The sequence below is a fragment of the Tenrec ecaudatus genome, chromosome 1 (genome assembly GCF_050624435.1).
Source record: "Tenrec ecaudatus isolate mTenEca1 chromosome 1, mTenEca1.hap1, whole genome shotgun sequence".
Taxonomy (NCBI): Eukaryota; Metazoa; Chordata; class Mammalia; order Afrosoricida; family Tenrecidae; genus Tenrec; species Tenrec ecaudatus.
In genome coordinates, this window is record NC_134530.1 from 4875181 (window position 1) to 4889874 (window position 14694).

A 14694-nucleotide genomic window follows, 5' to 3' on the forward strand; every position below is an offset into this window, starting at 1 on the left:
TTAGCAGCCAGCAAGTGAGGGACCCGGGGCCAGGACTGCAAACCATGCGGCTGCCGTGGGCAGATTTTGTGATCGGTTCACCAGGCCTTTCTTCCCAGTCTCTGCTGAAGGCTGCTCAGCATCCTGGCAACAAAAGCCTCGCTTTCCCTAGATGGAGGACAAGTCTCCTCCGGTTGGTCCCTTGTCCACAGCTATCTTGTAACCTTAGGCTGTCCTGTCCGCACTCACCCAGGCTTTACGCTCCTTGTCCGTCAGGATGTGGCTCAAAGGGACAAGCCCGGCCCAGCTTCCTCCCCATCTCTGCACATCCCCACCTTCCCTGCATCTGCAGGTTGTGGTGTGTGCTTGTCGCCCTCCCGAGGAGGAGTAAGCTCCCAGAAGGACAGGGCCCCAAGTCCTACTGGTCACCGTCAGACTGGTGCTCGGGCGGGAGGGCGCCCCTTACCAGCCGGAAGGAGTCCTGGAGCTGGACCATTGTGTCCCTGGCCTGGAACTGGCTGTGCTGCAAGTGGCTTAGGGCGTGCTCAAAGGCACGCTGGCGGAAGGTGGGCAATAGGTCGCCCAGGCGGACGAAGTAGATTCCGGGATCAGCAGCGAGCACCTTCGGCTCCGGGGTGGAGGCTGCCAGCTGAGCTGGGAGGGAAGCCACAGCCATAAGACCAGGGTGTCCGGGCCCAGCAAAGTGCAGCCCCTCAGGGAAACCCCAGGGTACCCAGCCCCTGGGATAATTCCCGCCCCCCACCCGGGGTCTTACCTTGTTCCTCCACGCTCATGGGCTGCAGGAGGACACCCAGCTCCTCCCGCTCACCAGTGTCCCAGGCTCCGCCGTGGCCCAGACCAGCTGCAGGCTCCACACTTTGCCCATCCCCGGCGGCACCTGGGAGGAGGGGGCTCTGCAGACCTGCACAGACCGTGTCAGTGACGCTGGACCCCCTGGAGGATGTGTCCCCGGACTGGGTAACTGCAGACCAGACACTGTCCTGGGTCCCAGGCAGGAGTCCCTGCAGGGTGTGGACGGCATCTGAAGCCACAGTCCCTGTACCAGCTAGGACGGAGGACACCATGGCTCCTGCACCAGACGCCATAGACTTGCTGGTGTCCAGGCCGGTCTGCACAACCTCCTCGGCCACGCCCACTGCTCCGGTCATCCCACTGTACACGGTGTCCTTTGTCCCTGTCACTACATTTTGGGTTGTGTTGAGCCCGGTCTGCATGGCCCCCTTGGCCACGTTCACAGCCCCAGTCAGTCCAGTGGTCACCGTGTCCTTGGTGCCTGTGAGGACATTCTTGGAGGTGTCCAAGCTTGCCTGGGCGACCCTCTTGGCCACATTCGCTGCCCCGGTCAGCCCAGTGCACACAGTGTCCTTGGTGCCGCTCAGCACATTTTGGGTCGTATTCAGTCCGGTCTGCACAGTCCCCTTGGCCACGTTCACTGCCCCGGTGAGACCGGTGGCCACAGTGTCCTTGGTGCCTGTGAGCACATTCTTGGTGGTGTCGAGTCCAGTCTGCATGGCCCCCTTGGCGATGCCCACTGCTCCGGTGACTCCACTGCAGACCGTGTCCTTTGTCCCAGTTGCTACCTTTTGAGTGGTGTTCAGTCCAGTCTGCACGGCCCCCTTGGCCACGTTCACAGCCCCGGTCAGTCCGGTGCACACAGTGTCCTTGGTGCCTGTGAGGACATTCTTGCTGGTGTCCAGGCCAGTCTGCACAGCCCCCTTGGCCACGTTCACTGCCCCGGTCAGTCCAGTGGTCACCGTGTCCTTGGTGCCTGTGAGGACATTCTTGGTGGTGTCCAAACCCCCCTGGACAACACCTTTGGCCACATTTGCTGACCCGGTCAGCCCAGTGCACACAGCATCTTTGGTACCCATGAGGACATTCTTGGTGGTGTCCAGGCCAGTCTGCATGGCCCCCATGGCCACGTTGACGGCTCCTGTCATCCCAGTGGCCACAGTGTCCTTGGTGCCCGTGAGGACATTCTTGGTGGTGTCCAGACCTCCCTGGGCGACCCCCTTGGCCACATTCGCTGCCCTGGTCAGCCCAGTGCACACAGTGTTCTTGGTGCCGCTCAGCACAGCCTTGCTGGTGTCCAGGCCTGTCTGCACGGTCCCCTTGGCCACGTTCACAGCCCCGGTCAGTCCAGTGGTCACCGTGTCCTTGGTGCCTGTGAGGACATTCTTGGTGGTGTCCAGGCTGGTATGCACGGCCCCTTTGGCCATGTTCACTGCTCCAGTGACCCCGGTGGCCACAGTGTCCTTGGTGCCTGTGAGGACATTCTTGGTGGTGTCCAACCCCCCCTGGGCAACCCCCTTGGCCACATTCGCTGCCCCGGTCAGCCCAGTGCACACAGTGTCCTTGGTGCCACTCAGCACATTTTGGGTCGTATTCAGTCCGGTCTGCACAGTCCCCTTGGCCACGTTCACTGCCCCGGTGAGACCGGTGGCCACAGTGTCCTTGGTGCCTGTGAGCACATTCTTGGTGGTGTCGAGTCCAGTCTGCATGGCCCCCTTGGCGATGCCCACTGCTCCGGTGACTCCACTGCAGACCGTGTCCTTTGTCCCAGTTGCTACCTTTTGAGTGGTGTTCAGTCCAGTCTGCATGGCCCCCTTGGCCACGTTCACAGCCCCGGTCAGTCCGGTGCACACAGTGTCCTTGGTGCCTGTGAGGACATTCTTGCTGGTGTCCAGGCCAGTCTGCACAGCCCCCTTGGCCACGTTCACTGCCCCGGTCAGTCCAGTGGTCACCGTGTCCTTGGTGCCCGTGAGGACATTCTTGGTGGTGTCCAGACCTCCCTGGGCAACCCCCTTGGCCACATTCACTGCCCCGGTCAGCCCAGTGCACACAGTGTTCTTGGTGCCGCTCAGCACAGCCTTGCTGGTGTCCAGGCCGGTCTGCATGGTCCCCTTGGCCACGTTCACTGCTCCAGTGACCCCGGTGGCCACTGTGTCCTTGGTTCCCAGGAGGACATTCTTGGTGGTGTCCAACCCCCCCTGGGCAACCCCCTTAGCCACATTCGCTGCCCCGGTCAGCCCAGTGCACACAGTGTCCTTGGTGCCGCTCAGCACATTTTGGGTCGTATTCAGTCCGGTCTGCACTGTCCCCTTGGCCACGTTCACAGCCCCGGTCAGTCCGGAGGCCACAGTGTCCTTGGTGCCCGTGAGCACATTCTTGGTGGTGTCCAGTCCAGTCTGCACAGCCCCCTTGGCAATGCCCACTGCTCCGGTGACTCCACTGCAGACCGTGTCCTTTGTCCCAGTTGCTACCTTTTGAGTGGTGTTCAGTCCAGTCTGCACGGCCCCCTTGGCCACATTCACTGCCCCGGTCAGTCCAGTGGTTACCGTGTCCTTGGTGCCTGTGAGGACATTCTTGGTGGTGTCCAGACCTCCCTGGGCAACCCCCTTGGCCACATTCGCTGCCCCGGTCAGCCCAGTGCACACAGTGTCCTTTGTGCCGCTCAGCACAGCCTTGCTGGTGTCTAGGCCGGTCTGCACAGTCCCCTTGGCCACCTTCACAGCCCCGGTCAGTCCAGTGGTCACTGTGTCCTTGGTGCCTGTGAGGACATTCTTGGTGGTGTCCAAACCCCCCTGGACAACACCTTTGGCCACATTTGCTGACCCACTCAGCCCAGTGCACACAGCATCTTTGGTACCCATGAGGACATTCTTGCTGGTGTCCAGGCCGGTCTGCACGGTCACCTTGGCCACGTTCACAGCCCCAGTCAGTCCGGTGGTCACCGTGTCCTTGGTGCCCGTGAGGACATTCTTGGTGGTGTCCAACCCTCCCTGGGCGACCCCCTTGGCCACATTCGCTGCCCCGGTCAGCCCAGTGCACACAGTGTTCTTGGTGCCGCTCAGCACAGCCTTGCTGGTGTCCAGGCCGGTCTGCACGGTCCCCTTGGCCACGTTCACAGCCCCGGTCAGTCCAGTGGTCACCGTGTCCTTGGTGCCTGTGAGGACATTCTTGGTGGTGTCCAGGCTGGTATGCACGGCCCCTTTGGCCATGTTCACTGCTCCAGTGACCCCGGTGGCCACAGTGTCCTTGGTGCCTGTGAGGACATTCTTGGTGGTGTCCAACCCCCCCTGGGCAACCCCCTTGGCCACATTCGCTGCCCCGGTCAGCCCAGTGCACACAGTGTCCTTGGTGCCGCTCAGCACATTTTGGGTCGTATTCAGTCCGGTCTGCACAGTCCCCTTGGCCACGTTCACAGCCCCGGTCAGTCCGGTGGCCACAGTGTCCTTGGTGCCCGTGAGCACATTCTTGGTGGTGTCGAGTCCAGTCTGCATGGCCCCCTTGGCGATGCCCACTGCTCCGGTGACTCCACTGCAGACCGTGTCCTTTGTCCCAGTTGCTACCTTTTGAGTGGTGTTCAGTCCAGTCTGCACGGCCCCCTTGGCCACGTTCACAGCCCCGGTCATCCCAGTCACCACAGTGTCCTTGGTGCCGGTCAGCACAGTCTTGCTGGTGTCCAGGCCGGTCTGCACAGCCCCCTTGGCCACGTTCACAGCCCCAGTCAGTCCAGTGGTCACCGTGTCCTTGGTGCCTGTGAGGACATTCTTGGTGGTGTCCAGACCTCCCTGGGCGACCCCCTTGGCTACATTCGCTGCCCCGGTCAGCCCAGTGCACACAGTGTCCTTGGTGCCTGTGAGAACATTCTTGGTGGTGTCCAGGCTGGTCTGCACGGCCCCTTTGGCCATGTTCACTGCTCCAGTGACCCCGGTGGCCACAGTGTCCTTGGTGCCCGTGAGCACATTCTTGGTGGTGTTCAGTCCCTCCTGGGCGACCCCCTTGGCCACATTCACTGCCCCAGTCACCCCACTCGACAAGGCATCCTTGGTGCCAGAGAGAGCCGACTGGCCCAGGCCTAGGCCCCCTTCGACCACACTGGCCACTCCGGAGGAGAAGGTGTCCTTGGTCTTGGTCATCTGAGAGGACAGATGAGGAAGGACATTGATCACAAGAGGAGTTGCAGGGCATCCCTGGCCCCCTCTCTCTCACTCCACCACCCTACTTCTGGCCCAACGCCCCCCTACAGGGCCCCTCTTTTTTCCAAACTGTGCGCTCCAGGACCTCCTCTTCGGAAGCTTGGCCTCAGGTCACCCTACTGACTCCGGTCTAACCCTTCAGTTCCCCTAACAGCTGGCTTGACAAATAGAAACTCCCCTAACTGTCGAAGTTGATGTATCAAAGCCAAAGTCGGGGAAGGGGTGGTCGATCCCAGTGTGCGTCCCCCCCACCATGCGACAGACTGCACCTCAGAGGGTTTCCTAAGCACTGCTCTTTCAGGAGGGGGCCCTGGTGTCACAGTGGTTACACATTGGGCTGCTAACTGCAAGGTCAGCAGTTCAAAACCACCAGCCGCTCCAGAGGAGAAAAAGGAGGTGTTTGTCCTCCCATAAAAATTCCAGTCTCAGAAACCCAGAGGTCTGAGTCAGAGTCACTTTGAGAGCACTGACTTTGGGTTGGTGTTTGGGTTGGTCTTGAAGGATGCGGCTGCCAGCCCTTTCTCCCGCAGTGCCTCAGGGCAGGCCTGACCCACCAGCCTTTTAGGCTAAGTGAAGAAACAGCCTAGCTCCAAATGATGCTGACAGAGCAGGACAGTGAGACTAAGTCCTAAAGCAGAGTTGCCAGCAGCCCCCACACCACCCTGGCTCAGCAAACACTCGCACGCAGGTGCGTGCAGCACCAGTCCGGTCTTCTGGGAGAATTGGAACTTCCAACCTTCATTCCAAAAAAGCCAACAAAACCACTGGAAATCCACCTCCCTGCCAAGGAGCCCATTCTGAGTCGAAGGAACCCTAACGGAACAGGGGACTGCCTGCCCAGAGTGTCTCAACTGGGTGTTCCACTGCGGACCAAGCAGGGAACCAGGGCTCAAGTTAGTTCCTGAGCAAGTTAAATCCACCGGGTTCTAGCTGCCAGGGGTAGGCAACCCCCTCCCCCATTGCCCTCCATCGACCCTGACCCCGAGTGGCTGCCCTCCATCCTCTGGGGGTTGCAAGGCGGTGTGCACCGTCACAGAACCAGACAGCCTCATCTTCCTCCCAAGGAGCGCCTAGAAGCTTTGAACCACTGACCTGGTGTCGGACATAGCTCTCCTTGACTGGTTTCCTAGTTGCAAGACCTTTCTCCCTAGGAAACCCCACCCCGTGCCCAAGGGGCTCCGCACGCTGTGGGCCGTGATGGCTGCCAGGTGGCTGTGCCTAAGCAGTGAGTGGAACCCAGGTCTCCTGCATGATAGGCGAGAACTCTGACCCTGAGCCACTATGGTAGTCTCCAGGCCTTTAGCCCCTCTCGGTGGCCCTTAACCAAGGGCTCGGGCCCAGCCACACATCAGTGCTTGGTGATCGTTGATCTAAATGGTTTATTCCACCCTTTTGCTCGTCACGAGCACATGTCTAACCTCGAGTCAGGCTGGCTGTCCCGTCACCGTCAGGAGTTAAAGGTCTCATTGAAATGAACTCAACTGGTGGTGGTGAGGTTAGTTGCTATCGGGTCAGTCCTGACCACAGCGACCCTCCCAGCTGGCTTAGATAAGTAATCATGGGGAAATCCTGCATTGAAGGAGCCCTGAGGGCGTAGTGGTTACACGGGTGGAAAACCACAAGGTCAGAGGTTCAATGCCACCAGCCACTCTGCGGGAGAAACTCACAGTCTCAGAAACCCACAGAGGCAGTTCTACCCTGTCCGACAGGGGGCCTCGGGAAGCCCCCAAAGGGGGCTAGTCTGCCCTGTAAGGTCCCACCAGTCAGGTTTGACTCGATGATGCTGAGTTGTTAAATTGCAGTCACCCACAGGAGGTGACCGGGGCAAGATCGATGCTTCCCTGCCAACTACAGCTCTCTGGGTGGCAGCCAAGGGACAACACATTTCGGCAGCTGAGGGGTGATGGCCTCCTGCCCCCAGTGGCCGTGACAGTGTACCCATCGGTACAGGACCAGGCCACCTTTCTCTCGATCGCACACGGGGTCCCGAGACACAAAGCCAACTCAAGGGCACCGCCCACCGAGCAAGCCTCTTATTCTCCATGGTAAGACCCTGCCTCCCTCTTGGCGATGTCTGGCTTGTGTGAGTGTTGGGTGTGGATGGGCGATGCTGCCCAGCTCTGTCCTGTGCGCAGGGCACCCTCAGCCCCAAAGAAGGATCTGGCCCCAGATACCCTTCGTGCCAGGCTGAGAGGCCCTGAAGGGATCCTCCCTCCAGCTGCATGCGATCCCTAGGGCTGGGGCCTGGAGGGACGCACGTCCTCAAATTCCACCTCTTCCCCTTCACCAGCTGCGCGACTCAGAGGGCTGTCTTGGGGAGGTAAACTCCACTTCCCTGCTTTCTAGAGAAGCTGAGGACAGTGGTAGCTGCCTGGAACATCCAGAGTCTACAGAACCCCCATTGCCCTCCATCGACCCTGACCCTGAGCGGCTGCCCTCCATCCTCTGGGGGTTGCAAGGCGGTGTGCACCATCACAGAACCACACAGCCTCGTCTTCCTCCCAAGGAGCGCCTAGAAGCCTTGAGCCACTGACCTTTGGGGTCGTAGCCTGCTGCTCAACCCACTGCACCACCTGGGCCCCCTGAGACCCTTTGTCTTGGCAGGAGCTGAGGGCACAGGGGAGTCATGGAGGAGTCCAGAGTGAGGATGGATCCAGGAAATCTCAATCCCACTGGTGTGGGCTCATCCATCAGTCCCACGGCTCAGCTGGGAGAGGGGACAGTCCTGGCTCTCCCTGTGCCTGGGCTGAGGGGACAACCCTGACTGTCCCCACTCTCCCAGGACCAAGGGCAGAGACTGTGTCTGAGCTTCAGGCTCAAACCCGGAGCTACCATCTTCTTGCTGAGTGACCTTGGGCAGGGGTCGACCTCTCAACCTCTCAGTGCTTCTGCTGGGGCCTGAGCTTCGAGGGCATCTTTCCTGCAGGGAGGGGGGGGGGCTGGGAAATTAACCATGAAACTCACACAAGCTGTGCCCCACGTGCCATAGGTAAGGTTTCGGGTGGCCCTGTGCCAGTCCCACAACTGCAGGAACGGCCAAATCTGTCTGGGAAGAACACCCCTTCAAGACGAGGATGGCGAGGCTCTGTCTCACGGATTTGGGACACCTTGTCAGGAGTGACCAGCCCCCCTGGAGAAGGACATCCTGTTTGGTCTGAGCAGAGGCGCAGCCATGGGGAGGAAGGCTCTGGACAAGATAGGTGAACACTGTGGCCGCCACCGTGGACTCAGACATGCGGGGCCGGGCGGTGTTTCCCTCTGCTGCCCATCAGGTTGCTCAGAGTCAGAATCAGGGGACGGCACTTCCCACGACAAAGACAGCAACCGAGGACACCCTCTGGGTGGCTCCCTCAGTCCTACACGGTCACGACAGGTCAGGGCAGACTTGACAGCGGCCAACGGCCACTCTCGGGGATCTGGAGGCAGTGACTCAGAGAGAGCCCTTCCTCCCATGCCGGTGACCTGGCTTCACACCCCTCCTCCAGCCTCAGGCACAGCCACTGCCCTCTGTCTGTCCTCGGACACTGCCATGTTGCTAAGAGGTTCCTACCGAACTTCCAGCCCAGCACTCGGAAGAAAGACCTGGAAATCCATTCTAGAAACCTACTGCACCCCGATGTTCTGGTCCACAACAGAGGGCCCTGGGGGCGTCTGGCCATGCTCGGGGCTGCTCACCGCAAGCCCTAGCAGTTCAAAACCCCCTGCGCTCCGTGGGAGAAAGACATGCTTCCTACTCCGTGCAGAGCTCCCATCTTGGAAACTCACAGGGTGGGGCAGTGCCACCCTATTCTCCAGGGCCGTTGTGAGTTTGGTATTTGGTTTGGTCCACATCTGGTCATGGGGACAGTGCTGGACCGGGCACCACTGACTTCAGGGCAGCCTTGGGAATCCTATCTGTGTGACCCTCAGGGTGGGGCTGCCCAAGACTGCTGCACCCATTTCACAGATGTGGAAACAGAGGCTCCTGGTGGGGGGTAGGATCCCCCTGGGACTCCAGGGTTGTCTGTTTCTTTCTTGGGACTAGACCAGAACTCCCCCCTCCCCAGGGGAGCTCCTTTCTTAGGGGGCGGAGCATGGGGAAGGGGATTGGAGGCCCTCAAGGAAGCTCCCAGGGACCCTCTCACCTTCTCTGAAGACTGCGTCCCCCCAGCCATCTGCTCCTGGTTGGCAACCACTGCGGAGACGGGGAAGGTATCGAGGGTGAGGGGTGGTATTGGCATCGCCACCCTGGACTGGTTGTGCAAGCAATGGGCACAGCCCAAAAGGTTAGGAATGTCCAGTCACCCTGCCAAGGACAGCAGAACCTGCCACTCTTGCCAGCGGCCCATTGGCGGGGGGAGGGGGAGAGGGGAGCAGGGTGCTCCCAACCCCTGCTGCCAGGATGCTCTGAGGCAGGACCTCCAGGAGTTTTCTCTGTTAGGCGGCCCTCCTTCCTCCTGACCCTACTGCCCCCACCCCCCTTGGTGTCTGGGTCTGGGTTCCAGGGGCAGCTACAGGGAGAGGAGCTGGTTTCTGCCCTAGGCCATCCCCACTCCTGAGATCCCAGGGCACACAGTTCGTGGGGCCTGCCCCTGCCCTGCCCCCACCCAGCTGCCAGCTGCCTGTCCACTGGAGGTATGTAGAGTGAGAGCCAACTGCCCAGGGCGCTGGGCCCAGACTGCGCAGTCCAGGCTATGGAAGATCGGGGCACATCCTAGAAGGACCCCAGAGGCTGAGCTCTGAAGCACCCTGACCTGGCAGGTGCTCAGGGCACAGGGAGGCCTCAGAGGACTCCAGAGGGAGGGAGGGCTGAGTAGTTCAGGGAAGAGGCATGCTACCCCACCATGTCCTTCCGCTGTGACCCCAGGGGAATTGGTCCCCTTTGGGGATGGGGGATCAGTCCTTGATGAATTTGACCATGTCCTGCACCTGGCCCATGGTGTATCCTGTGAGTAGGCAGGTAAGGGTGTCCAGGGATTGCCAAGCTCGCTGCAGGCCTCCCCTCTACCACCTGCTGGTCAGACCACCTTGGGAAACCTGTCCCCACTCTTATGCCTCAATTTCCCCTTTCTGCTCAGTGATAAGGCCAGCCAGGCTGTCTCTACTGGGAAATGCTCCCCAAATGACCCTTACAGCCCTGTCCTGGCCTCCGTGGAGGGAGATTTCCTTTTCCTGAGGCCCACTCCCAGACACCCCCTGCTCAGGGCTGTCCACTCACCCTGAGCCTGGGGCTGGGCAGCCTCAGGGGTGGGGACACCTGCTGGGTCGGCAGCTGGCTGGGCCTCCCTGGTTGAGCCATAGGTCAGCAGGTTCCGGGCAGAGCTGAAGCCGGGCAGAGACCCCAGGAAGCTACTCAGGGTCTGCAGGGCAGAGGGTGGGGTGTCAGTGAGTAGGGGGCCATCATGAACACAACCAAGAAGCAGCAGGGACGAGGATGGGGTGTTGGAACCTGAATCACACAGGCCTGGGTTTGAATGCCAGCCCTGGCCCCTGATGCTTCATCATCTGAGTGATGGGTGGGCAGAGGAGGCGCTGGACCGGCCTTGGGCCTTCCACGGCCCCACTTCACAGACGGGGCACTGAGGCCCAGCGAGAGGCTGAGGGGAGGAGGGCAGGCTGTGTGAGGCCCTACTAGCCCCAGTGTGGGGCAGCTGAGAGGAGCTGGTATCATGGTTTCCAGAGCGCACCCTCCCCCGGGATTGTGGGGGTCACTTTTCAGGGCATGGGGAATGAACCAGGGTGCTCACGCCATTCTTTACCTTGCCCTTGGCTTTCTGGCCATCCCGGCCCCCTCTATCTTGAGCAGACATGTTGGTACAAGAAGCCGCTGGAAGGGGGGCAGAGAAGGTATGTGAACAGAGGGCTCCCAAGCTCCCCATGGTACCCCCTGTGTGACCGCGAAGTCCCCTACGACCCACCCGGCTGGGCCATCGGCTCCACTCACCTGGGCTGCGGGAGGGTCCGTCCCTCTGAGTGGCTGTCCCTGCTGGCAGCTGTCTCGGCTCTAGTCTCTCAGGCCTTATAGGGTCTGGGGCGGGTGCCGGCCGGTCCTCGGCCCAGGCAAACAGCCAGCGGATGGTGGGGGTGGGGGTGTGCTGGGCTGTCACGTGTGTGCCCGCCCATCCGGCCGGAGACCAGCACCTTTCCCCTGCTCTCAGCCCTGAGCCATCCTGCCCCCGCCACCAGCCAAAGTGACTCAAAGCCAGCCGGGCTGCCCCCTCCCCTGCCCCGCTGCTGGGGTCCATCCAAGCAGTGGGTGCAGTTGAGATGGGCTGGGATGCCTGGGCCAGTTCCCATTGCCACGCCAGACTCTCTCCCATGATCCACCAGGTCCCACTGCCTCCGACGAACCCCAATTCTCCCCTGGATCCCTGCTCCGGCCACATGGGTCTGTCTCCTCCCTGGTGTTACCCCAGGACCTTTCCACGGGCTGCTTAGGACACCCTCCCTGCCAGGTGTCAGGTGCTAGGGCTCCTTCCCTGCCCTCCCCGACATCTGTTTTCTTCCGGGTCAGGTCCCTCATGCCTAGACCAGGCACAGCACGTTGGCCCACTCCTGGGTTGTTGTTGATATGGAACAGGGTCAGCCTGTGACCTGTTTCCTCAGTGCTCTGCCCCAGCAGGTGTTCCAGCCTTGTCCAGGCAGAAGTAGGGTAACTGAGAGGAGAGGGGGGCTGTCCTAAGCAGATGGGGGGGTGTTGCACAACACACTCCAGCAGGGGTCCCCCCCCACTTGGTAAAGGAGTGAAATGCAGACCCCCAGAGCCACCACAGAGCAGAAGCAGAGCTTGGTGCAAGATAGATCAGAGCTTGGTGGATTAGGGCCAAGCCAGGGAGGCTTCCTGGAAGAGGCAGCTTGGAGTCAGCACCGTGCAGAACAACACCCCCCCCCTGGAAATGCCAGGGCCTGGAGTCTAGACACCCCACCCCCCCCAGCCTGTGTATGCAGCCCTGGTGGCCTAGTGGTCACACATTGGGCTGCCCTGCAAGGTTAGCAGTTTGAAACCACCAACCGCTCTTTGGAGAAAGATGAGACTTTCTACTCCTGGGAAGAGTCCCAGTCTCGGACACCCACAGGGCAGAGCCTGCATGGCAAGTCGCTGTGATGGGTGGGTCCCTGGAGGAAGACAGAATCCGGCAGGTCTGAGGAGGTGGGAGGAGGGGCTGCCCCTGCACCCTATACTTCTTTCCCATCCTACCTCTGCTCCCTTTGCTGCTAAAAACAAAATACAGAAAGAACAATTCACACTAAAGTGAGGGCAGCACTGGAGAGTGAGCTGCCTTTGAGAGGGCAATACTTAACCCAGGCAGGCGAGGCAGCCAGAAACCTTGGGAGAGGCTGAGGGGGCTGTGGGTTTGAGCAGGGAGCCAGGAGGAGGGAGGGTCCACCCTCGGGGCCTGGTGACCCCGGGGCCATCTCCTTGGAGCCGGCACTGTTTACCAAATAGTCAGGGAACAGAAGGGGCTGTCCCCAACCTCTCTCCTCCCAGCCAGAGTGTCCCCAAGAGACATGGGGAGAGCTGGGAGGTGTATGTCCCTCCACACCCCACAGGGAGGCCGCAGCCCAGCAGGGGGGAGAAGCTGGGAAAACACTGTGAAGGCAGCCAGAACCATCAGAACCAGGCCTGTTCTTCCTCTGCCCACAGCCTTCCACAGCTCCCACCTCCCTCGGGCCAAAGCCCAAGACCCAGTCCCCTCCCTGTCCCCTTCCCCTTGCTGCCCCTTCACTGCTCCTCCAACTGACCAGGTCTGGTCCTGCCCCAGGGCCTTTGCCCAGGTCATGTACTCTGCTTGAATTCCTCTCCTTTAAGTCCCTCACCTCTTTCAAGGGGGCTCATTCAACTCTTATCACAATCCACACATACATCAATTGTGTAAAGCACACCTAAACATTCGTTGCCTTCATCATTCTCCAAACTTGCTTTCCGCTTGGGTTCTGGGATCAGCTCCTCATTTTCCTTTTTCCCCTCCCTCTCCCTCCTCATTTTAAATCATTTTATTAGGGGCTCATACAACTTATCACAATCCACACATACATCCATTGTGTGTCAAGCACATTTGTACATTTGTTGCCCTCATCATTCTCAAAACATTTGCTTTCTACTTGAGCCCTTGGCATCGGTTCCTCATTTCCCCCCTCATTCACGAACCCTTGATAATTTATAAATTATTATTATTTTGTCATATCTTACACTGTCCGATGCCTCCCTTCACCCACTTTCCTGTTGTCCACCCCCCAGGGGTGTGATTTGTTTTTAATACTATGAATTAAAATGGTTTTTAAAAAAAGTATACACCCCCCCCCACTTGGATGGGCATCAAGCAGGGGTGGATGTCCACAGACAGGGGCCGTGGACAGTTCTGTGGGGGCTGAACAACTTCTGGGTTGGATCCAGGATGAAGCTGGGAGTGCCAGGCTCCCAGGGCGAGGTGCTGGGAGGTGTGGCCTGAGGGGAATAGGAAGCTGATAGAGGTCAGGGGTCAGGGAAGAGGAGGCCAGGATGCCCAGAGGTGCCTTCTGGACTGTGTCCCGGCAAGTCAGAGGCCACCCTCTGGCTTACCCCCTGCCCCAGTTGTGGTTCCCCAACATCCTGCCCAGTCATAGGGGAGGCTGAGAGCAGCCAGGACAGAAGGGCCCCCGGAGACCAGGCGTGGTCCAGGCCCAGCCCTGCTCCCTGCACCCCAGCCCAGCAAGACAGACTATGGCAGGTCCAGGGAGGTGGGCAAAGGAGGGGCTGCCTGTTGTGCCTTCCTCCCCATGCTGCCCCTGCTCCCTGCACTTAAAACAAAAACTCATACTAAAGTGAGAATGATTGCCCAGCTCCAGAGAGGGCATTTGAGAGGGCAATGCTTGAGCCAGGTAGGCTGGGCACTGATGGTAGAGTTCCAGGTAGGATCACAAGCTAGACAGGGAGGTAGGAACCCTTTCACATCGGGAACCCTTGCTTGACATGCCCCCCTTCAGGGGCATCACCCCAAGAGCTGGGACTTCGATATACCCAGGCCAGGCAAGGGGCCAGAGACCTTGAACTACTTAAAGCACCTTTATTCCAGAGAACAAACCCCAAACGGCAAAACAAGGGGGTCTGGCAGGCTGAGTCAGTGTCACTGGGGGTCTTTGGGGGACCCCTGAGCCCAGGATGCACAAACCGGGGAGAGCAAAGTGGGGGCCTCCTCCTGGCAAAGCTCACATCAGAACCTGTCCACCCTGCTCTATAGGTGTGTTCTCAGGGGGCCTTCTGAGCAGCCTCCATGTGAGGGGAACAGGACCAGGGCAGATGGAGCTGGACCAGACTTGGGTTCGAGCCCTGCCTTCTCCCTGGACCTCCCTGTCCTCATCGGTTTGCGGCAGGGATCCGATCTAAGAGGTCAGGTGTGAGGGAAGCTGGCCTGCTCTTAACAAGAGTCTCCGGTTGGTTTTCAGCTCAGCAACCCCAGGGGACCGACCATTCGTGAATAGGGCTTCCCATGCTTGTCCCCTTTAGGGGAAGCAGGTGAGGTTGCCAGGTGCGGGGGAAGGGGGCGGGGTTGCAAGCAGTCGCTGTCTCTGTGAACGGCCACGCCCCGCGCCACCAGGGCCCCCGTGCAGCTGGTGGAGGGGTCTCCATTCTGCCCACCACGTGGCAGCTCCTGGACGAGGGCCAGGCCGCTAATGCTGCGGGCGGCCAGGCGGGGCAGCAGAGCCCCCGGCGGGGGGCGCGCCGGCTCCGGCTCCAGCCATGCCCACGGGCAGG

The 14694-nt window shown here is 60.2% G+C and overlaps 1 protein-coding gene across 1 annotated transcript in view; it reads right to left on the minus strand.

Moving 5' to 3' along the window:
• PLIN4 (perilipin 4) overlaps positions 1-11006 on the minus strand; it is a 13395-nt gene extending 2389 nt beyond the window's left edge. The window contains exons 1-6 of the mRNA XM_075545100.1: positions 10906-11006; positions 10721-10788; positions 10180-10321; positions 9107-9156; positions 755-4922; positions 446-633 (exon numbers count right to left, since the gene is read on the minus strand). Coding sequence (XP_075401215.1) covers positions 446-633; positions 755-4922; positions 9107-9156; positions 10180-10321; positions 10721-10771 — 4599 coding nt within the window. The 5' untranslated portion in view covers positions 10772-10788; positions 10906-11006. The remainder of the gene's footprint in view (positions 1-445; positions 634-754; positions 4923-9106; positions 9157-10179; positions 10322-10720; positions 10789-10905) is intronic.
• Positions 11007-14694: the final 3688 nt, after the last annotated feature.